This window comes from Hemicordylus capensis, chromosome 5 (genome assembly GCF_027244095.1).
Source record: "Hemicordylus capensis ecotype Gifberg chromosome 5, rHemCap1.1.pri, whole genome shotgun sequence".
NCBI classification, from domain to species: Eukaryota; Metazoa; Chordata; class Lepidosauria; order Squamata; family Cordylidae; genus Hemicordylus; species Hemicordylus capensis.
In genome coordinates, this window is record NC_069661.1 from 75,022,112 (window position 1) to 75,046,427 (window position 24,316).

Here is a 24,316-nt window from a genome sequence, read left to right on the forward strand (position 1 = left end):
AAAGCAGATCTGCAAAATGTCTCCGTCCTTGTGCCTCTTCTTTTCCTTGGCATAACTATAAGTTGGATAAAACAATGGAAAGTATATGTCCTCTGACTGGAAAACTGAGTTGACCTTTGGCACAAAGGACGGGTCAGGAATGAGTCTGACAGCATCCTTTGAGAACATATTTATCTCAAGGGCGGAGATGAATATCTTTCATCGAAAGGGCCAAAGGTTTGGATACATGGTGAGTGGCTGTGATTGCCACCAAAAAGGCCACTTTGAGAGGAAGGATCCTAAGGTGTACCATACGTAAGGGTTTGAGCAGAGGCTGGTGGAGTACCTGAAGCACTGTGTGCAGGTCCATCTTCGGAAAACGATGGAAGACCCAGGGGCAGATTAAGGATTTTGCTGCCCATAGGCAACTCAGGATTCCCCCCCCCCGTCCTGACTCCTGACTGACCACTCTTGCAACGCAAGTTTATTCAGTTCAATGTTTAAATGTTTCTCGAAACACAAACTGCTGGTGGTGGTGCTCCCTTCGAGCTTGCTATATGGGTCACCTCAGCCACCTCCACACTTCCCCACAATCACAATGCTTCCTAGCCTCAATTATCTCCCAGGACTCTCCCCCACACCCACCTCCATAATCCTCCAAGTTTTTCTTTAGGGAAAATCTGTTGGAAGCAAGCATGCACCTAACACTTGCAAGCAAAGTCAGGGTCAACCAAAGAAGTGGAGTTCCTTGACAAGCACCCCTTTCTCTCTCCTTTCCACCATGGCATCCTCTCCTCCTGCCAAATGTTAACTCACTCAGTGCTCCGCGGATTATTTTGGCTCCTTCATGTGGAGAAGGGCGTGTACACTGCAAACAGAAACCTGGTTGCAACACATTGCTGCTTGTAATGGGGCTCCAAGGGCCTGGGATTTGGGGTCCTGAAGGAAAGCACTCGGCAGTTGCAACAAGGGAGAGGGGTCTCCTGCCAGTTGGAAGCAGTGGCAGGGCATCAAGCCGGCTTCATCGCACTCTTGCCCACAACAGAGAGGTGCACCAAGGGGGATGTGGAGAGTTATCTCACCCCGGCTGCTCCATGCAGGGCTGGGAGGGCCAAACTACAGCTCCCAGAGATGCTTTGCAGCAGCAGCAGCAGCAGCAGCAGCAGCCAAGCTTCTTGCAGGCTGCTGCACACTTCTTGTGCTCCCTGCAGCTTGAATGAACTGCACAAGTGGCAACTCAGTTAGCGCTACCCGTGGCACCTGCTGCTGCTGAGCCCGTCGGCACTTCAGAGATCCCCAGTTGCTGCCACTACCACTGCCCCACTGGGAGAAAAGCAAGAAAACCTTCTCAGTGTAGTGAGGGGAGGAGGGGAGTCAATGCGAGTGAAGCTCAGTGGAGGGCAAGCTCAGCAGGACCAGGAGGATGGAACCCTTGGAGGCAGCAGCTGGGGCTGGAACTGCAGACCCCGCCAGAGCCTGGAACTTAAGTCTCTTCCGACCCTCTGCTCGCGAAGAGAATGGGATCTCTGGGTTTTGCCAGCTTGCTCCTCCGCTCCATAACCGGCCCTCCCTCTCACAGTAACGCTGCTGCCCATCTTTTGCACCCCGAGCTGCCTCACAAGTTATTGACTCGCCCACTGCTCAAAACGTGTCGCCGTAGGCAAGTGTCTGGTCTGCCTATGTGGTAATACAGCCCTGTGCACACTGGTGGAGACAGTTCCTGAGGAATTTTTGTAGTAGTGGGTGCCTGATAGTTGAGTCCCTACCATGCTGGAATAACATCTGTGTAAGGCAAGATACTTGTCTCTTCAAAATGTTGGCCTTTAACCCCATAGAGAGGCCCTCCAGAAGAAAGGAAAGCAAGTCCTTCAGCTTGCACTTATTGACCTGTTACAAATGTCTGAATGCCCACCTAAGGAAACTTCTCCATGTTGCCTGATACATATGCTTGGTAGAGTCCTTATGGGAGACTAAGATAGTGATGATGACATCTTGGGATAAGTCTTGTATAATCAGGAAGTTCCTATCAACCTCTGTGCAATTAACTTTAGCCATGCTGGGTCCAAATGAAAAATTGGGCTTTGTGACAGAAGGTCCTCCCTCAGTGGTAGAAATATGTCTCCATCTTCCAGCAGTTTTTTGATGTCTGATAGCCAGGGCCTCCTGGGCCAGTACGGTACAATCACGATCAGCATTGTGGGAGACATCTGGAGCTTCCATAGGCACCTTGTCAGAAGAGGAACTGGTGAAAAATATAGTAGTAAAGGTAGCCATAGTGTCAAGAGAGTGTCCACCGCCTCTGCCACCTTCACTGGAAAATGTGAGATGAATCTGTGTAGATTCGCATTGACTGAAGAAGCAAATAGGTCAATTTGCGGTAACTGCTGATGTGCAACTAAAGAATGCAAATGACCCTCCGCCCCCTGGAGGATTTCCATGGCTTGCAGATGTAAAGATCAGGTTCTCATCCCCCCTGCTTGGCGGTTGATATGGGCCTTTCTGAAAACATTGTCCATACGCACAAGAATGGCAGTGCCGGCAATGACTCCCTGAAATGCCAAGAGTCAGACAGACCGCTCTCAGTTCTAACCAGTATATGCTGTGGCATTGTTCCACCTTTGTCCACCTGCCCTGAGATTGGGAAGAGAGGCAGTATGACCTGCAGCAGTCAAACTTGCATCCATGGCCACTAGGACCCTGTTAGGTTCCAGGAACAGTTTTCCTTTTGCAGGAAACAGTTTGCAGGAATTGTCCACCAACGCAGTGACTGATTGAATAGCTCCATTACTCGAATGTTCAATCTGTGCATAATGATATGAGAGAAGTGTCCATTGGAGTGGCCTCAAATGGAACCTGGTCCAGGGCACCAAATCCATTGCTGCCACCATGACACACAATAGTCTGGCCGGTGGAAGGGCTGCAATGGCAGATTACCACATAGGCAGTATAGGCAACTGCTTATGGCGGCAAATCTTGGGGCGCGGCCTCTTGGCATAGAGGGAAACTTAATTCTTTTTTTATTTTATTTTTTACTATTTTCTGCCGCTACTTTCTATTTAGCGGCAGAAGCTCTGCCCATCTCCTAAATCATTACAGGAGGTGAGGTTGGGCACTGGAGGTAGGCAGCAGAGATGGTGACTAAAGAGGTCCTCACTCAAGCCTGGTGAAGTCGCAAATGACACAGACCGGGTGATTTCAGGCCTCTGCACCTGCGCCCGCTCTGTGTCATTTACAAGTAAGCCGGGCTTGAGTGTGGAGCTTTTTGCTGCCGTTCTCCAGTGCCCCACCTCACCTCCTGTAATGGTTTAGGAGGTGGACAGAGCCTCTGCCGCCACATAGCAGAATTTTTAAAGGTGAAAAAATAATTAAGTTTCTCTCCCTGCCAAGCCACCATACTCTTGTCCCTGGGGCGGCAAATCTTTGGCTGCTACTGGCGGCAAAAAAATTAATCCACCCCTGGAGAGCTGAGGTGGCCAAGGTACAGTGCTGTGCTCCATCCTTATTTATGCTTTTTTCCTGGTTGTTGTTGGGGTTTTTTTGGGGGGGGAGGTGATTTCTCAGTCATTTTCCAGGGCTTCAAAACCTACGCCCACAATTCCCCATAGACTCAAAATCTCGTTATCCATGATTTCATCATCCGTGGTTGTAGGCTGGAACAGGACACCTGTAGATAGCAAAGGCCACCTGTATGTTGTTCTGCTCTTTTAAGGCTGAAGGCAGAAATTGTTAGTTGGTGATATTAAAAAAAGGTGATTCAATCTTGGAAAATTGACATGTGTGAGAGAATTCGAGAAACAAAATTGGTTGATCTTATTTGGCGTAATTTTGAAGTGATTACCAAACAAGCAGGCAGATTGGGGGAAAGGGGTTTAGTGACTCATCAAAAATTGTGGTCTTTCTCCTAGTTTTATGGAAGTTACTAGCTTAGCCTGTGCAGAACATCTGTGCACTAGTACAGGTGAAACTCGGAAAATTAGAATATCGTGCAAAAGTCCATTAATTTCAGTAATGCAAATTAAAAGGTGAAACTGATATATGAGACAGATGCATTACATGCAAAGCGAGATAAGTCAAGCCTTAATTTGTTATAATTGTGATGATCATGGCGTACAGCTCATGAAAACCCCAAATCCACAATCCCAGAAAATTAGAATATTACATGGAACAAAGAAGACAAGGATTGAAGAATAGAACAATATCAGACCTCTGAAAACTATAAGCATGCATATGTATTCAGTACTTGGTTTGGGCCCCTTTTGCAGCAATTACTGCCTCAATGCGGCGTGGCATGGATGCTATCAGCCTGTGGCACTGATGAGGTATTATGGAAGACCAGGATGCTTCATTAGCGGCCTTCAGCAATTCTGCATTGTTTGGTCTCATGTCTCTCATCCTTCTCTTGGCAATGCCCCATAGATTCTCTATGGGGTCAGGTCAGGCGAGTTTGCTGGCCAATCAAGCACAGTACACTGTATACTTTTCAGAGGTCCGATATTGTTCTATTCTACAATCCTTGTCTTCTTGGTTCCATGTAATATTCTAATTTTCTGAGTTTGTGGATTTGGGGTTTTCATGAGCTGTACGCCATGATCATCACAATTATAACAAATTAAGGCTTGACTTATCTCGCTTTGCATGTAATGCGTCTGTCTCATATATCAGTTTCACCTTTTAATTTGCATTACTAAAATTAATGGACTTTTGCACGATATTCTAATTTTCTGAGTTTCACCTGTATGTGATTGCTCCCCTTTCCCCGACACAGACCCCTCATCCGAGCTGTGCTTCTGCTCCTCCTCCTCCCCCATCCTGTTGCTCCCATCCCCCTCACACCCTCACTCCTCTTGGTGATCCTCCATGCCATTGCTCCATCCCCCTCACCCTTCTTGGTTACAACTCCACCATCACTGGCAACAATTGGCCAAGCCGCAGCACCCTAACCCGAGACCTCCACCCTCGCCCAAGCCCCACTCCTGCTCCTTCTCCCTCCTCCCCACAGGAGCAACAGCTGTAGCAGCGGGTGACCGGGCCCTTCCTTGCTGCTGCTGCCGCCATGGCTGCTCGTTATCCTCAGGTCACTGACAGACCTTGGCCCATCCCTCACCTGCCTCTCTCTGCCAATGGCCTTGGTAACCCTAAGCAGGAGCCGCGGCAGTTAACCGGGCCCTTACTTGCTGCTGCCGCCATCTCCACTTCCATGGCACAGGGATTTCACTCCCGGAGCAGTCCTCTGGCCTCAGTAGCCCCACCCATGCACACGTTGATTGGGCCTTCGATGTCACTGCCAATTGGTTAAGCACTGCATGGGCGGAGTTTGCCACGTACAACCTAAGACTTTTATTGTTGCTAAGATAGTTGCTCTTAATTTTTTATATTTTACTTTCTCATTTTTACTTAACGTTTGATGTGTCTAAACACATTTTTGTGTGATAAAAATAAATTTCTCTCACCAAACAATGGCTTATTTACACTTACTCATTCCGATATGTCAAAGATTTTTCAACCTTTTTACGTTTTTTTGTTAATTGTTCATTTTCTTTTGCAGAACCTGGGATTTGCTTGTTCCTTTGCTTATTCTCTAAGAATCTGCATACTCCTTCTGCATAGTCTTCCACTCCTTTAATTTTGAATCTTTAAAAATAAATGTTAAAACCATGGTTACTTACTGATAATTAGATTTCTCATATTGGCCAACATGCAGATTAAGGCTGTGCACATGCAGTCAAAAAAGCATGTGTGCAGCATTAGAGTTACCCCATAGGGAACTACTTCCAGGTCACAGGGAGCATTTTCAGGGGGTCATGGAAAATAAACACCACACAATTCAGGAGTGACAGTGCTAGCTAGCACTGTGCATGTGCTTTTTTTCACTGCACATGTGCATCATTAGTCTCCATGTCGGCCATTATCTATTTCCCCAGATGTCTCATTAGATTAAAATTTTGTTGGCTATGCTTGAATTACCCTGCAGCATACACATCCCTACCTTTAAAATAGCATTTTGCATTTATTTTGGAGGAAGGAATTATCAATTTCAGCCTTTACAACATTAATGTATGACTGATAGCTGACATCCATGTTTGCATGTGCTAGTTTTGTGTTCCAGATTAGTGTTGTGACATTTACACAAGAAATTTGAAATTTTGTACTGCGTGATTTTCTTGTGCATGCACAACTTTGTTGTGCAACCACTTCATTAGTCTGAACATGAGCCAATAGTTTTCATTTTTCCAATCTAAATTGCAATTTTGTTGATTCTGTGCAATAGAGCTCTACAAATATTTATATTTCATTTGAATTACTTACAAAAAAAATAATGCAGGCAATTTATCCATCTGTTGTAATTTTTCAACAAAATGAGGAAAATAGATTCTCTTCTGTAATTCAGAGCAAGAAGAGGGTTGTGGTGTGAGCCGCAATAGCACTTGATTTACCTATACAAAAGAGGAACAATTTAGCATGAAGAATGTGAAGAAAAGCATACAGTGTACTGTGCTTGATTGGCCAGCAAACTCGCCTGACCTGACCCCATAGAGAATCTATGGGGCATTGCCAAGAGAAGGATGAGAGACATGAGACCAAACAATGCAGAAGAGCTGAAGGCCGCTATTGAAGCATCCTGGTCTTCCATAACACTTCATCAGTGCCACAGGCTGATAGCATCCATGCCACGCCGCATTGAGGCAGTAATTGCTGCAAAAGGGGCCCAAACCAAGTACTGAATACATATGCATGCTTATAGTTTTCAGAGGTCTGATATTGTTCAATTCTTCAATCCTTGTCTTCTTTGTTCCATGTAATATTCTAATTTTCTGGGATTGTGGATTTGGGGTTTTCATGAGCTGTACGCCATGATCATCACAATTATAACAAATTAAGGCTTGACTTATCTCGTTTTGCATGTAATGCGTCTGTCTCATATATCAGTTTCACCTTTTAATTTGCATTACTGAAATTAATGGACTTTTGCACGATATTCTAATTTTCCGAGTTTCACCTGTAGATCAGTATCCACTGGTAGATCACTGGTTTTGCAGCAAATCAGCAAAGGTTTCTGACTTCCATTACTTAATAATGGCAACATCAAAACACATTTCTCCCTTAAAGTAGACTGTTAGAATGTCTCTCTGTAATCACTCAGGTGCATATTTATACTTTTACACAGAGATGTGCAATTCGATACATGCACAAATTTATTCAGGGCAATTTGTGTTTGACCTCAAGTTTAATCACCCTTGAAATAAAGGGCCTGATTCAAGGTAGAATTGTATCAGCCCAGATTCAATGCAAATCTATTGGGGTGATTCACGTTACAGGAGCCATTTTGTCTCCGTGTTTTTCCATTGCTGATTGGCTTTCTGGTACTTGGTTGCAATTGGCTTGAGATCTTTCTGTTTGGTTGGCTTGTTATCATAAAGATCAAGTGTTTGTTTATTCGATTACTATACCGCCTTTCCAAAAATGGCTCAGGGTGGTTTACACTGAGAAATAATACATAAATAAGATCGAGAAATAATAAATAAATAAGTGTTGCAATGGGCAACTGCACCCCCATTGGCTGGGTGGGGGACGGAGGAGGACAAAAAAGGAGGGAATTTCAAAATGTATTAAAAGGGCCTGGGAGGCCGAGACAGCCCTTAGTGTGCCCTTGAATAAAATACATTAGGAGAGGTGGAAGGAAGGAATCGAGGAAAGTTTGATTTTGTGGTACAGTATATGCCGAGCTATTGCTGCTATATTAACTAACTATCTGGTTTGGCTGGATCTCAGGCAAAGGTGCCTCCCTGCCTTCCTTGCGTTATGGATTGGTTTATGTTGTGGCATTGGACAGAGGCAGCTCAGTGCTCGCTCGCTCTCTCTGTAATATTTTATTGGTGACTGCAGTGAGATGAGCTCCATGACTGGCCTTGAAACTAACTTGTGTTTCACTCACTCTGTTCTGCTCTGCAATCTACATTCTGCATTGCAAGATATACTCAGTCAAAATGTAGCTGAAGGCATTGCTGTAGTTGAGCTTATGGCTATGCTTACTACTGCTAAGGGTGATGTGGCTGGCAGTGGATTCTGGTTCAGTGAATCTTTTGTGGCCATCTTTGGTGTTTTGCAAAATGTGTTGTTCTGTGTTGGGAAGGAATGTGTATGCTTCTGTTCTGCATTGTTATTTTTCAAGGCAGGGCTACAAAGTGAGTGCACTCTGCTTGTTTCACCCATAGGGAACAATGGGGAACTCAAATCACACCATTGTTCCCCAAGGTGGGTCCTAGGAATACCAAGGTGGGTTCTGTGATAAATCATGATGGGTGTTACCTACCACCGAACCCACAAAAGAAAAGGGTAAGTGGGCTTCAGCTTGACCATTTCTTTTGTGGGTTGGGTGGTAGATAATACTCATCATGACCTACCACCCCACCCACTTTGGTGTCCCAGGGACCTACCCATGGAGAACAATGGGATATTTGAATTTCCCATTGTTTCCTATGAGTGAATCATGCAGGGGGGTTTCGACTAGATACGTCAATCACCAGTGTGGTGTAGTGGTTAGAGTGTTGGACTAGGACCAGGGAGACCCAAGTTCAAATCCCCACTCAGCCAAGAAACTCTGGGCCAGTCATGCATCTTTCAGCCTAACCTATCTCACAGGGTTGTTGTGAGGATGAACATAACCTTCCTCTGGGCTCCTTGGAGGAAGAGCGGGATATAAATGTAACAAACAAACAAACCAGTCAGCAATGGCTGGCTGTTTTGATGAATCAATTGGAGTTTTGTGATTCAATTTGAGCAGCCTGGGCCAGGGGCACAAGGAAGGGGAAGGTGGCAACCTCCTGTGCTCCTGCTGCTGGGCTGAGCACTCTCCTTATAGTTGAGCGTTTCCATCTGCTCCACCCCTTCCGCCAGCCCTCTATAAAAGAGCAGCCTGGGCCAGGGGCGTGAGCCTGAGGGCAAGAGCACAAGGGCTCTTATCCTTGTGGCTTTCAGCCATGTGGCAAAAAGCCACTGGACCACAGAAGTCCCAGCAAAGATCTGCAGGATAGCAGAGCAGGAAAACTGATGGGAACAGCATGCCCCATACCTGCGTGGAGTTTTAACAGCTGGAACATAGGAAGCTGCCATATACTGTCAGACCATAGGGCCATCTAGCCCAGTATTGTCTACACAGACTGGCAGTGTCTTCTCCAGGGTTGCAGGCGGGAATCTCTCTCAGCTCTATCTTGGAGATGCTAGGGAGCGAACTTGGAACCTTCTGCTCTTCCCGGAGCGGCTCCACCCCCTAAGGAATGGATCTTACAGTGCTCACACATCAAGTCTCCTATTCATATGCAACCAGTGTGGACCCTGCTTAGCTAAAGAGACAAGTCATGCTTGCTACCACAAGACCAGCTTCATAGAGCCTCCCAGATCAACTGATCAGCCCTGCCCCTGGAACAAAACTTCTGCTACTGTTTGCAACCATTAGCAAAAGTACTAAAAGTTTGCACAGAAGAGAGTTTTAATTTCTTGTCATTTTCAAGGTGTTGGTCTTCACAATATGTGTTGGGGTATTACTCTGGAGGAGGCCCTTTCAATTGAGTTGATCCTTGGCAGAGGGCAATATTGTGGTGGGAGTAGAACGCAAGGTAAAAGGAAGGTGTACTGGCTATATCAAAGCCATCACACCCTCCAGTCCTTCCCCCATCCAAGGAGACCCCAATAACTCTGCCAGCAGCCCACCTTGCCTGAAGCTGGTGCTATTAAATGCCAGGTACATAAATACAAAGACCACAGCCATCCCGGAGGTTATCCTGGATAAGTACGTAGACCTGGCATGCATTACAGAGACCTAGTTGGATGAGGGGGGAAATGTGAATCTCTCCCAGCTGTGCCCACCAGGTTTCCAGGTGCAGCATCAGCTAAGGCAGAGTGGGTGGAGATGTGGGGTTGCTCTGGTTCATCAGGAGACCATCCCCCTTACCAGAAGCATTGTCCACCATTCTGACCAGCTTGAGTACCTGCATGCAGTGATGGGATTGAAAGACAAAGTTGGGATTCTGTTGGTAATGTAATGTAATGTAATGTAATAAATAAAACCGTGCACCTTGCTGTCTAAGAGCCCCTGGTGGCGCAGTGGTAAAACTGCCGCCCTGTAACCAGAAGGTTACAAGTTTGATCCTGACCAGGGGCTCAAGATTGACTCAGCCTTCCATCCTTCCGAGGTCGGTAAAATGAGTACCCAGAATGTTGGGGGCAATATGCTAAATCATTGTAAACCGCTTAGAGAGCTCCAGCTATAGAGCGGTATATAAATGTAAGTGCTATTGCTAGTGCTATTGCTATTGCTAACAGTCTTCCTACCTGAGCTTGTAGAGGTGGTCTTGGATGTGGCATTGAGGACTCCAAGGCTGTTAGCCTTGGGGGACTTTAACGACCATGCTGAGGCTGCCTTGTCTAGTGCAGCTCAGGACTTCATGTCCTGCGTGACGACCATGGGCTTGTCTCAACTGATTTCTGGACCCACACATGTGGCGAGCCATATGCTCAACTTGGTCTTTGGGTCAATGTTGGACCGTGGTGCTCTGTGGATAGACTAGGCAGCCTTAATACCATTGTCATGGACAGATCACTATCTGGTGAAGACTGGACGGAGCGTGACCCAACACACCACTGCCAGGGTGGGGACCAGTTAGGATGGTCCACCCTTGGAGGCTTATGGATGTGTATCCTAATGGATTCCTGATGGCTCAGTGGGATTTTCCTGCTGAGAGAGTAGGCAATGCTGTTGACACACTGGTCTTCCTCTGATATGAGGAGATGGGTTGGGTGATTGACACAGTTGTGCCTAGGCATCCTTTCCCAACCCACCATGTCCGAGTGACTCCTTGGTATGCAGGTGAGTTGCGGACAATGAAGCAGGCTGGTAGACGGCTTGATTGTCATTGGCAGAAAACTCAGTATGAATGTGATCAAACACAGGCTAGAGCCCATATTAGGGCTTATTCTATGACGGTGATGGCGGCAAAGAAATCTTACTTTTTTGCCATCATCGCATCAGCTCAATGTCATCCAGTAGAGCTTCTTCAAGTAGTTCAGGGCCTCCTATGTGAGGGCCCTAAAGATCATCAAATAGAACCCTCAAAAGCCCACTATGACAAATTTGCATTATATTTTGCAGATAAAATTGCTTGTATCTGTTCTGACTTGGATGCGAAGATTTTTGTGGCACCAGGACTGGATGTTGCCAATGCAGCATCAACTCGTTATACAGTATTGGATGGTTTCCAGATTGTGCTGCCTGAGAAGGTGGACAGGCTGCTTGGATGTCTGAGGCCTACCACATGCGTGCTCAATCCTTGCCCTTCATGCTTGGTGAAGGCTGCCAGAGAGGTACTGGGTCCATGGGTGGCAAATGGCTCTCTGAAGCAGCTGAAGGTGGCAGTAATTAGGTCCCTCCTTTAAAAAGCCCTCATTGGACCCAGGTGATTTAAATAACTTTTGACCAGTTTCTAGCCTCCCCTTCTTGGGCAAGGTGTTGGAGAGCATTGTGGCATCTCAGCTCCAGACATACCTGGATGAATCCAATTACTTAGATCCTTTCCAGACTGACTTCTGACCTTGATAGAGGGTGGAAACTGCCTTGGCTGCCCTGGACCTCTCAGCGGCTTTTGATATAATCGGCCATGGTATCTTTTTGGGTTGTCCCTCTGGAGTTGGGACTTGGGGACACGATTATACAGTGGCTCCACTCCTACCTGGAGGGTTGTACTCAGAAGGTGGTGCTTGTTATGTGTTTTTGCTGCTCCAACCCTTGGCTGCTCCAACCCTTGGCCTGCTCCACCCTTGGCCTTTGGGGTGCCACAGGGATCTATTCTGTCCCCTGTGCTATTTAAAATCTACATGAAACCTCTGGGAGAGGTCACCCATGGATGTGGGCTGTGGTGCCATCAATGTGCTGATGACACCCAGCTCTACCTATCTTTTAAGTCAGCAGACACCAAGGAAGCAGTCGATGTTCTGAACTGTGGCTTGGAGGCTGTTCTGGACTGGATGGGGGGCAAACAAGCTGAAACTTAATCCAGATAAGACAGAAGTGCTCTGGGTTGGTAAAACTGATCATCCGAGTAATGAGGTAAATCTGGTCTTGGACAGGGTCATGCTCCCTCTGAAAGACAAAGTCCACAATTGCAGTTTTTTCTGGACCCTATGCTTTCCTTGGAGACACAAGTGGTGGCAATGTGCAGAGGTGCCTTTTACCAGCTGCAGCTGGTATGCCAACTGTGAGCCTACTTGGAGAAGTCAGACCTGACCTCAGTAGCTCATGCTTTGGTAACATCCAGATTGGACTACTGCATTGCGCTCTATGTGGGCCTGCCCTTGAAGATGGTTCGGAATTTTCAGCTGGTCCAGAATGCTGCTACAAGGATGCTTGTGGGTGCACGTCACTTCACAAGTGTCACACCAATCCTGCAGCAGCTTCATTGGTTACCAGTCTGCTTCCGGGCTAGATTCAAAGTGCTAATCTTGACCTTTAAAGCTCTACCCGGCTTGGGGCCAGGGTACCTGTCAGACGGTATTTGCCCATGTAAACCCACCAGGGCTCTCCATTCATCATCTCAGGCCCTGCTACTAACAAAGACAGTCAGAGTCAACACAGACTAGACAGGGCCTTTTTGGTTGTGGCTCCTTGGCTTTGGAACACCCTTTGCCATGCTCCCTCCCTCAGTGTTTTTAAAAAACAATTAAAAACACATATTTTTAAAGAGGCTTATTAATTTTTTATCTGCTGCTTATATCTGGTAGGTTCTTTAGTTTTTATTATTGTTTTTATTGCTTTGTTGTAAACCGCCCAGAGATTTGCGTTTTGGGTGGTATACAAATGTGTTAAATTAAAAAAAAAAAATAGCACTCAGTTTTTAGTACTGGTGTGCACAGAACCGCAGCGTTCTGGTTCTGTGTACAGCCAGGCGGGGGGGCTCTTTAAGGGTGGGGGAGGGTGCACTTACCCTCCTGCCGCTTTCCCCCCACTGGCGCTCCTTTTTTAAAAAGCATTTTGGGCGGCAGTGTACCTCCCTGCTGCCCTTTCCCCTGTTCCTCAGCAAAAGGCTTCAGAATGTGTGATTGCACGTGCGCATGGCGCACAAGTCTGATATATGCATGCATGCGATGCACACACGTGACACGCGTGCATGCCATGTGCATGCACAATCACACATTCTGAAGCCTTTTGCCGACAAACGCGGGAAGGGGCAGCAAGGAGGTACGCTGCTGCCTCAAATGCTTTTCAAAAAAGGAGCGCCGGTGGGGGGAAAGTGGCGGGAGGGGTAAGTGCTCCCCCGCCCGTAAAGAGCCACCCCCAGCATCAAACCATGAACACCCCTCCCAGCGAACCAGTTCGTAGGCCTTTAGAATGGCCTGTAAACCGGTCCATGCACATCACTATTTTTAAAATAACTTTTAAACAAAATGTAATTTTAATTGTCATTTTAACCTGGGCTTCTAAATTGTTTAACTTAACTTGTTTAATTTTTTTTATTTGTTGATTTTATTTAGATACAATTTTTACATTGTATCTATTTAATTAATGTTGTGAGATGCCCTGAGCAGTATTTGACTGGAGAGGTGGGGTATACATATTTTAGATAGAGAGATAGATTTGTTTCAAAGTGTGGCAGATGTAAGGCAAGCAACAACAAAGAGCAGACTGTGTTAGTCTGCTGTCAGAGCCTAGGACAACACTCTGTATAAGCTGGAGGCAAGATTTAGAAAGTTCTGGAGAGGAAACATTGATATCTGAAGAGGTTGGCAAGAAAACATTATCAGGGGACTGAGGATGCAATTAACTTAAAAAGGAAGAGATACGATTTAATAAAACACTGAAAAGATTAAAGAGCATCTGAGACTTTGGCCATGTTCACACAACAGCTTTTTTGGCCCTGGAGTTTAGCCAGGATTGACAGATGCACCTAGGAGACAATCAATGTCGCTGTGAGAATGCTGTGGTGTGGCCCCCACACAATTTGAGTTAGCTCTCTAGGGGAACAGACCATGAAAATGGACCTCCAGATACCCACATGGAATCCTGACAGCCACTGCAGCACCCCCTCACTTTTCCATCACCCTGGAAAGCCTTCAGCAGGTCACCAGCTACTTTCACATTGGCCCTGATGCCAAAGTAGGTGGTTGAAGCAGCTCCAACTGTGCTTAGTCACAATCTGCAGTCTCCAGAGAACTTCAGCAACACTCCGCTCCACTTCAGAGACAGAGTATCCTCCAAAGTGAGTGCCGGCTGCAGCAACCGTTTCCCTGCCACAGGGCAATCACCTGTGTCACGAACCCAGTAACCTCCAGATCACCTTGGCAGGGAGGGGTGAGGCAGACACATGGATTGGGGCTGTATAGGGCTAGACCGACGGGCAGGTTATGCAATCACAGACAGCCCCACCTGAACTCTGGGTTTGGAATAGGCAAATTCATAGGCCTTGGGGCATCCTGGATAGCACCTTCCCTCTGTGAAACTTAACCAGGATTTCTGCCTTGTGCAGGTTCAAACAATCACACCAATGTGGGTCAAACTTGTTTAACTGGTATTAACATTATTGTGTAGATGTGGCCCTTTTGAAATTAAAAGGATAAGCTGATAAATATGCTGATAAATAGGGAGATAATACCTTCTGCTTGTTACAATGTTTAATCCACAGTTTTAATTCGCCTTTCAGCTCCTCCTCATAATGCTTTACATCTGCCTTTGTGATTACCATCTTGTCCTTAAAAAACTCTTCAGGATCCAGCTCCTTGCCATCAAAGATCAGAAAAAGTTACTTCAGTTAAGTATCTTACATGTCCTTAGGTAAACAAAAAAGATATCTTCTTTCTAACAATTGCTCTGAATATCTACAATAATATATACACAATCCATACATACATGTGCCCTTGGCCAGTTTTTCCTGACTTCTACCATAGTGTCATACAATATAACAGTTTCTCGAGGAGACAAAGAAAGATCCAAAGGGAAGCCATATCTCTCAATCTGTAATGCCAAATTAAATAGAAAGGTGGGTTTTTTTTGTTAATTTTACATTCAAAAAAGCACTCATTGCTCAATATTGCTGAATCTGTTTCAATAGTCAAGACAAAATTTTCTTTTGAGTACTTACATTACTAGTTTCTACTGAACTATTATTAGATAATAATTACAAGAGGATTACAATGGATTACCTTTCTGCCTATGTTATTAAACTTACATGATCCGTAGTTAGTGCAGCATAAGGATGATAATGATGGGTAGTGAAGTCTCCATTACTGAGGGAACATACATATTTTTCTAAATCATTGTACCTTTCACCATGTTTCACTGTAAACAAAATAATCACAAAAAAGTTAACTGGCAATATTTGGATCATGAATTCAAAGGCAAGCACTGAAAAGTGTCATCCTGATATGTAGTTAACAAGTCAGCATACTTTTCAATACAAGAAGACAAACACAGAAATGTGTTCTTTCCTATTTTCAATTACTTACTTTTTGGTACATACCTAATTTAACCCTGTATGATGTATTTTGCATTCGGGCACGTCTTTTTTCTTTCGCTCCTTTCTTAACAGATGTTGATGAACCAAGGTTTTGTGCTATTACTGCATCAGCACGTTCCCAATACCTTTTTACTGATTGTAGCCATCTTAGAAGAAGAATAACTATTATTTTCCCAGTAAATACTGCACCTGTACAAAGGCAGCCTTCTGACTCTGTTCTACTCTTCAGAATGAAAAAAACCCCTATCTCATCACATTTTTAAATGTAGGTCACTCTTACTTCATACATAAAGATTCTTACATACAAGTACTATATGAAAAATGATGTAGCATCATGACTAAGAAAGGCGACTCTCCTCAGGTGTGGTGTTGCCCCCCCCCATCTAAGTGTCCCTCAAAAAGGATATTCTGTTCCCCTGCTCTCTGATTTCTGAAGGAGTAAGCACTTCCAGTGCTTTCCAGCAGAGGGCATCCTCTGGCTCCTTGTCTGGTGTTTAAAAAAAATGCTTGCCTAGGAGCTTTCTAGATTAGCTGCTCAACAGCAGCAAAATGCTTCCATTCAGGCAAATAAATAGCAAAGTGCCCAGGAAGGGAGCAGACTCGTGAAAACTAACAACCCGAAAAAACAGCAACCTTGTAATGCCGGATATACAACGTTATAGGACTATATCGCAGCAATTAAATTCAAAAAAAGGCATTGGGAATATGAACAGCACCCTGCTGTCAGCTCAGCATAGGGACTGTGGTGTCACAACACAGGAAATGTGGAAGCACACTTCAGAGATTTGTTGTGACCCTGTTGCAGGTTCTAATCTGGAAAGTGCCCTAGGAAGAACACTGGCCTACACTGCTCTCTGCAGCACTACAGTAAACTGCAGTAGTTTGCACACTTAGCCACTGCCTAATTAGCATATTTAGTGTTCCAGAGCCAATCAGAATGTGTCTTTTTTGTAGCTCTAGGGGTATCAGTTTCCAGTGCCCACAACCAATGGTGGGCATTGCATCAGCTGAAAAGCAGCTATTCTGTACAATCACCATCACTACTCTGTACAATTGGCACCACAAACAGGCTAGGCTGAGCGCAATCATCTGATCTCCCAAGATCTTCTCTAGGCAGCTCATGGAGGAAGAGGCAGGCAACCAAGGATTTCTCCCCATTTTTTCTTATAAAAGGGAAGGATTCTGATGCAAAATTCTCAGCAGCAAAGTTTGTTTTTATCTACTTCACAGCATGGTTTTGATGAACAGGAAAGGAGTGATGAAAAACAAAATACTTGACATCACCTCTGTCTCGCATTTGCAGTCTGCCTTTCATCAAATGACACACTGGGGCGATTCTCATGATCAACAAAAATTGGGATAGCAGAGGCTAGCCTGATTTTTGTTGACCGTAAGAACCACCGGGCTCGCAGCTGAGCCCGGTGGTTCTTGAGCGAGTAACCCGCTCGAGAACCACTGGTAAAAAGCAAGTTTGCGGAGCAAGCACTCCAGCAAACCTGCTTTTTACTATCATGAGTAGCCGCGATGAGTAGACCCCCGGCCGGGAGACGAAAAGCCGCCTCCCAGCTCCGGGGGTCTCCCCAGTATGCCCTGCGTGCTTGCACAGGGCATACTGGGGCTTGCGGGGGCCGCGCCCCCCCCACCCCCGCCGGCTCCGTCACAGAGCCAGACATCGTGTGGGCAGCCAATCCGGCCGCCCAGGGCTCCCTGCCCGCTTGTGAGCGGGGAGAGAGGGCTTAGCCCACTCTTCCCACTCACCTGTAGAAACCGAGTCTCACTGATCATGAGACCCGGTCCACTGTGTCACACGGTGGTCACACTGGGTCACACTGTGTTTGAGTGTGAGTATGAGTGAGAGGGAAGGGAGGAGGGAGGAAGAGATAGAGATATGCAATGCCTGATGCATGTACTTGGAAGTAGTGGGGAAATGACTTGATTACCAAGCCAGAGATTGAGCAGGATCTGAGAGGTTTTGAATCCCTGCTATTATGTTTCCCAGACTATGGGAAACACCTGTATTGGGAAGCAGCGATATAGGAAGATACTGAAAGGCATCATTCCATACTGTGTGGGAGATGTCAATGGTAAACCTCTCCTGTATTCTACCAAAGCCAACCACAGGGCTCTGTGGTCACCAGGAGTTGAAACAGACTCGACAGCACACTTTACCTTTACCAGAGAATTCAGGAGGGTTTCCTCTCAAGTAAATGTGGCACAGAATTGCAGCTTCACAACCTAATTCATACAATTTACTCCAAGCAAAGGCTAAGTGAACTCAGGGGACTTACTCCCAAGTGACTGTTATGTGCATAGGATTGCAATCTTGGCACATATCCTAGAAATCTTTATTCTATAAGAAAGGGATAAATAAAGCCCGCTTTTTAAAAAGGGGTGTGTGTGAGAGAGTGTGTGCATATCTGTGAAGAAAAAGAAACTAGTAAGCTCTGCATGTGACAAATACTTTGTGGTATTTTGAAGCAGTATTAGGGTGTATTCGGGATCAAGACTAGAGGGGGCCGGTGGGGGCATGGCCACCTAGGGGTGGGGCTTTCCCACCTGCCTCATTTGGAGGAAGGCAGGGCTGAGGAAGAGAGCCTTTCAACCACCCTCCCTACTGGCTCCTTCCCTCCCTCCTGCAGCAAATGGTGGTGAGTGCTTTTCAGTGAATTTAAGCAGCCACAGCAGCATGCCTGTCACCAGCACACTGCCCCAGCAAGCCCTGCCCCTGTCCCATCCAGAACCATCCATAGTTTGGGAAGTGGCCAGGAGAGCTTTCGCTGCTGTGTCCCTACTCTGCCACTGCTCTGTCGGCTTTAAAAGGTTTTTTCTTTTTAGTTTTTTCTAGGGGTCAAAAAGCTGAAGAAACTGAGTCCCAGCCAGGATCGGCCACCCAGACAATTACTGACTCTGTTTGCTGGTGCGAGCAGCGGGGTTTGGGGGCTTCCCAGCCCTCGGAAGTCCCTGAAAGCACTGTGTGAGTGCACGGTACCTACTGGGGAGCCTGCCGACACCGGGAGGCTTGTTGTAGCTTCCCCGTCAGGGGGCTGCTCATAAGTCGGTGTGCTGTGAAGCCATGCCACACTGACACACAATTACTTAACCCGCTTTTTGGGTGCCCTTGCACCCACAGCCCAGGCTGAAAGGTGGGCTACCCAGGAGGGTTTGCTGCTGCAAGCCGTGCAGCTCCCATTGGTTCTCACATGCAGCTAAAATCAGGCTGGGCTTCCCTAGTCCGATTTTAGGTGCACATGAGAATGGCCTCATAGTGCTGAGGAAGAAAGAAGCTACTGAGTGGAAGAAGAGGCATGCAAACTTCTGAGAGAGAAGGTATTACTACTTTCCACCTACAACTGACCAGTCTAAATGGCCTTTACTTGCAGCCAACCATGGAGAGAAGTTAGTACTAAATAGCCAGCTGCCAAGAACTGGTATCAGTGATGGAGATTTTGCTTGAGATAAGGAAACAACTGTATAGACTAGAGAAACCATGGGCTGGTGATTGCCCCCCGCCCTTCCACTTATCTCAGGTTTGGTTTGCTTTCTGTTAGCAATGCCTACCACTAACTATTTTTACCCCTGGCTCCAGTGTTCCCTCTAACAGAAAAGCCCAGATATTCTTGACTACAACTCCCAGCTTCTTCAGCGGAAGTCCACTGCAGCTAGGGATTCTGGGAGCTGTAGTCAACAACATCTGGGATTCCTTCTTACAGGGAACACTGCCTGGCTCTACTTACCATTAGGTTACCTCTGTTCTGTCCCTGGACTAAATGTGTGAATTAAAATCATGAAATGCTCCAGTTCAAATTTTACAGTTCAAATTTTACCTCAGTCAGGAATTGACAAGGTGACCTTAGACAGGACACTGTTTTCTCACTTCACCACCTGCCTTTTGGAGACAGCAGTGTTGGTCTGCAGGACATAAGGCTTGCTTAAAGGTGCCTTGGATATGATGTGCTTGGAACACTTGAAATGTGCTGTGTAAATGCCAAGTATTATTATTGTGCACATTTCTTAATGTGTCCAACAGGTGATACAAAGATGCAGTCTCATTTCATTTTAGAACTGATAGGTGGAGATGACCAAAAATTCACAGGGCTCTGTGCAGATCAAGCAGACCATTGTAGTTAAAGGCATAGAATTAACCCCAAAGCAGAGGCAGAGCCACCATTGGGCCAACAGGTTCAAAGAACCCGGGCCATGCCCAATCAGGGGCCGCGTCCCATGGCCCCAACACGCCCCCTGCGTTTGACATCAGACGCAGGGGTGCTGGTTTAGCTCCCGAGAGGGGGCCGTGCGGCCTCCATTTGAGAGTTAAATGGCTGCTGAATTCACGGCATGGCCAGGAGTGGCTCTTCCCTGCCTTTAAGTGGCCGGTGCTGCAAACTAGGTTAAATGGCCGGCGCTGCAAACTAGGTAGCTCCTGCAGGGGCCGCACGGCCTCTTTGGGAGCTAAACAAAGGCTGCCAGGAGTGGCTCTTCCCAGGGAAGAGCCGCTCCTGGCTGCACTGTGAACGCAGCACCAGACTTCATTTAGCTCCCAAAGGGGCCACGTGGCCTCTTCAGGAGCTAGACTCCATCTGCTCCATTTGCCGAAAACAAACCACGCCCCCCGCATCTGATGTCAGACATGGGGGCATGGCTAGCCCCGCGTCTGACACCAGACACAGGGGGCGGGGTGAGCGGGGCTGCCATCGCGGCCACACACAGGCCACCGGCGGTAACGCTCCGCCACTGCCCAAAAGGACCACACTCTGGAAGTATGTTTTAGAAACGAGCTTACACCACAATTGAAATTCATTAAAAAATCAAATTTTGCATCCATCTTACTCAGCAAGATGTTCTGGGTTACTTATAGTAGCAGAGAGAGCCAAAAATGGACATCGAATCATAACCAGAAGATGCTCCCAAACCTCTGCTCCAATTTCTCCTCCAAGACAATGGACCTGAAGAAAACATTAGGTCATGGATATGGATACTATATTATCTGGACATTTATTTACTCTTTTTAATGGATAGTAGGTGCATGGCATGTCCCCAAATTTCACTCAGATACACTGCACCCCTCCCAGCACAGCAGAATCCCTGTCTGTGTTCACACTGGACTGCTCTGAATGTTTATAGACTTGGGCTATTGGTTATGCTAGAATGTGCTGCTACAGTTTAATGAAACCTTGAGAGCAGATATTTTAAAATAAATATAGAATATGAGTTAACCAGCAATATCTCATTCATTATATTAAATAGAATGCATACATACCTCATCAAATATAACATATTTTATCCTTTTGGCCCACTGTTGGCGACGAGGTGACAAAAGTAAGATCTCTAAACACTGAGGCACTGTTACTAGTATCTGGAATTATATGATGATAGGAATTTGCTAATATAGTTTAAGATCAAAGTGAACATTTTTGGAAATCCAGAATTGAAAATCTGAATTTTGACAAAAGAACAACTTAGTCCCCCCGCCCCCAAAGCCTAACACTTTTGCTTATTTTTTTTAGCATTTTAATACAAAAGACCATTTATATGTGAGGAGAAAGGCCATACTGGAAACCTCTTCAGTGTGGCATTTTGCTTCAATCATGTAACATTTATATTATATTATATTACTAGTTAATTTTGGCCCGTTGAACAACGGGCCCTAGTGACGGCTCTCCTGTCCCCCCACTGCCATTTCCCCTCCCTCCCTCATTAAGGGCCAAATCGGCCCAGCCACTTGCCCCCGCAGCTTCCGCCACCGACCAACCGCCCGCCCACCCAGCTGCCGATACCTCCTTGCCCCCGGAACACGTCCTCCGCTTGATCCGCTGCTCAATTAACAGTAGGAGAGAGGTGCTCGCATGCAGAGCTCCACTCTCTTTAAAGTCTCTTCCCGAACTGGCGGTTTGGGCGGCAAGGACGCAAAGCGCCAGTTCGGGAAGAGACTTTAAAGAGAGTGGAGCTCTGCATGCGAGCACCTCTCTCCTTCTGTTAATTGAGCAGCGGATCAAGCGGAGGACGTGTTCCGGGGGCAAGGAGGTATCGGCAGCTGGGTGGGCGGGCGGTTGGTCGGCGGCGGAAGCTGCGGGGGCAAGTGGCTGGGCCGATTTGGCCCTTAATGGGGGGGGTCAGCTGGGAGGGAGGGTCGGCGGCGTTGGCTGCGGTTGCTTTTTTAAATATTTAAGTGGTCTCCGCTCCGCCCCCGGCCTCCGTCTTTTTTTGGCCGAGGCAGCGGCTCTGCCACTCTGCCACTGCCTCGCTCAGCTCTGCCTCGCTCAGCTCTGCCACTGCCTCGCTCAGTTTACCCCGGCACCAGTTTTCCGGCTTCTTCGGGGCGGCCGCTTCTGGCCGCCCAAGATGGCTGCCGGGTACCGGCGAGCGTGTCTCCCTTGCCCTGTTCTGTGCCTGCGCTTCGCGCAGGCGCAGAACAGGGCAGGGAGGCACGGACACACGCTTGGTGTCCGTCCACGGACGGACACCAAGCGTTTTATTAGAGAGGATTTATGTGTTCATTTATTTAATACCTTTCTATGCCACCCTATACAAAAAGTCCCTGGGCGGTCACAATCTAAAAACCATTAAAACATTAACACAATTAAAATACAAATAAAAACTCTAAAACCTGGACCTTTAAAATTATAAACTAAAAGCCTGGCTAAACAGGCATGTTTTCGGGTCCTTCTTAAAAACATTCAGAGAAGGAGGAAACTCTAATTTCATTAGGAAGCATGTTCCAGAGTAATGTCATGTAATATATTTTTTACATTTATATTCCGCTCTTCCTCCAAAGAGTCCAGAGCAGTGTATATAGTTATGTTTATCCTCACAATAACCTTGTGAGATAGGTTAGGCTGAGACACTGTTTTCTTTCTTCCCTTTTGACCAGTTCAACATTTTAAAATGTTTGACTTTTACTATTATTAACTTCATTAATTGTACAAACAACTTTACTAGCAGAATCAACTATAACAGCATATTACTTGCCTGACAGTTCAAGGCATCGTGGCGAAAATCTCTGTTGAAAGCACCACAAACTGTAAGACCTGCTGGCAGTGCTTTATTAAATCGGTTGTGAACGGTTGCCCACACTTGATTAACGAGAGCCTGATAAGCAGGAAAAGCAGCATATAAGCAACACAGGATAAAATTTGGAATACTTAAGAAAAAATATCACAGATACTTTTGTATGTGCGCATACACGTGTGCACACATATATATGTGCATCATATACTGAATGGGTATATATGTGTTGAAACTGGTAGTTCAGATTTATTTATACTAAAATTGAGGATATTATTTAAGCTGTTTCTCTGTAATTTAATTTACAACACATAAGCAATAACTTATACAACTACAGATACCTGTTCTTATTTTTGTAATCTGCAAGAAAGACAAAGGGAAAGCAGAAATCTTTACTTGGTATTTTTCTCCATTCTTACTGTGTAAGCAGCACTGTCAGATTTAAAGCTTATCTGGCCAGAACAAATATGATGATTGCCATGACCCCCACCCCAAACAGTCACTCTCTGACCCTGAGGAGTCGGGACTGATACTCAACCCTATTCTGGGCCTGACACTGAGCAAGGAACTGAAAGAACCCCAGATCTGGAGCCGCCGCCACCCCACCCCAACTCTCAGAGCCTGACCCCACTAAACCAGCATTTTAGGAACTTGATCCCCCTGAAAAGCTCTACTGAAAATGCCAGTAGAGCTAGGCAGGATCAGACAATGGGGCAGGGGCAAACTCTGGACCGAAAGCCTTTCCCTTTAAGGCTACCACTTTCCAGGCAAGAAAGTGGAGAGGGTAGCCCAGACTCAAAGATATTTGAGTTCAGTCTAAGCTCTGATTGCTGTAGAAGCAACTTGTCCCATGGATTAATCGATGATGCTACTATCTGTGTTGCCCAGAGGTGGGCAGTATCTAAAATACATGTATTTTAAAGGAGCTGCCTTTTTATTGCAAGCAAGTAGCCCATTAGCATCAGGAAGCTCGTATGCTCAAGTTCATCAGTCAGTTGAACAACCCAGTCAGTCCTGTGTTGTATTTGCAGCAACCCAGCAAGCAAGTTCTTAGGAGGCATGCCCTTTCACTCTAAGATTCTCTGATTAGAAGTAGTATAACAAGGAGAAAAGCAAGTGATAACTGGCTTAGCCAGTTTGAAATGACCAGGCTAGTCTTTCAATGACCAGTGAACACCCACATTTGGATACAAATTCCACCCCCACCCCTCTTGGAAGGTGGGAGGATTTGCGGATTAATGTGGATTAACTGAGATTTGTCCTTCTCTGGAGTACAAGACAGCAATCAGAAAAGCACAGTTAGGAGGGCAAGGGGTAAATAATCATTTTATCTTCTTAAAAACTCTTTGCAAACACTTTGGGCTCTGGGCTGGCTGGGGACCAAAGTTTGATTCCCAGCCAGCAGGTACTCTGTTTGTTAGGTATTTGGGGGATGGGGGGGCTGTTCCATCCTGGATACTGTATTCTTTTGTAGTGGGGGAGAGAAAGGGAGGTTTTCATTTGCTTCTTAATTGCAAAGAGGTGAGAGAAACTGAGAAGCCTTATGCTGTGTGGCTGGGAAAAGATCCTATGTTTCCTATGTGTAGGGTCCAGTGCCCATCCAGTCCAGCATCTTGTTTCACACTGTGGCCCACCAGATGTCTATGAGAAGCCTACAGGCAAGGGCTAAGAGCATGCCCACTCTCTTGCTGTTGCTCCCCTTCAACAGGTATTTGGAGCGACTTGCCTCTGAGGTGCCTGGAGCTGGCTACACACAGAAACAAGTTTGACCCACGCAGAGCATCTGCACGCTAGTACTTGATTGCTCCCCTCACCCCCTGCCACGGCCCCCCACA

General features: G+C 46.3%; 1 protein-coding gene across 6 annotated transcripts in view; it reads right to left on the reverse strand.

Moving 5' to 3' along the window:
• DDX60 (DExD/H-box helicase 60) overlaps window positions 1-24,316 on the reverse strand; it is a 147,706-nt gene that overhangs the window by 40,368 nt on the left and 83,022 nt on the right. For 5 of the 6 annotated variants that reach the window (XM_053253119.1, XM_053253118.1, XM_053253121.1 and 2 more), the window contains 9 exons: window positions 22,446-22,565; window positions 20,737-20,832; window positions 20,307-20,422; window positions 15,483-15,625; window positions 15,192-15,301; window positions 14,873-14,977; window positions 14,619-14,741; window positions 6,286-6,413; window positions 5,455-5,610 (listed from right to left, as the gene is read on the reverse strand). In XM_053253119.1, the coding sequence (XP_053109094.1) occupies window positions 5,455-5,610; window positions 6,286-6,413; window positions 14,619-14,741; window positions 14,873-14,977; window positions 15,192-15,301; window positions 15,483-15,625; window positions 20,307-20,422; window positions 20,737-20,832; window positions 22,446-22,565 (1,097 nt within the window). The remainder of the gene's footprint in view (window positions 1-5,454; window positions 5,611-6,285; window positions 6,414-14,618; window positions 14,742-14,872; window positions 14,978-15,191; window positions 15,302-15,482; window positions 15,626-20,306; window positions 20,423-20,736; window positions 20,833-22,445; window positions 22,566-24,316) is intronic. The other variant, XM_053253120.1, reaches the window with a different exon arrangement.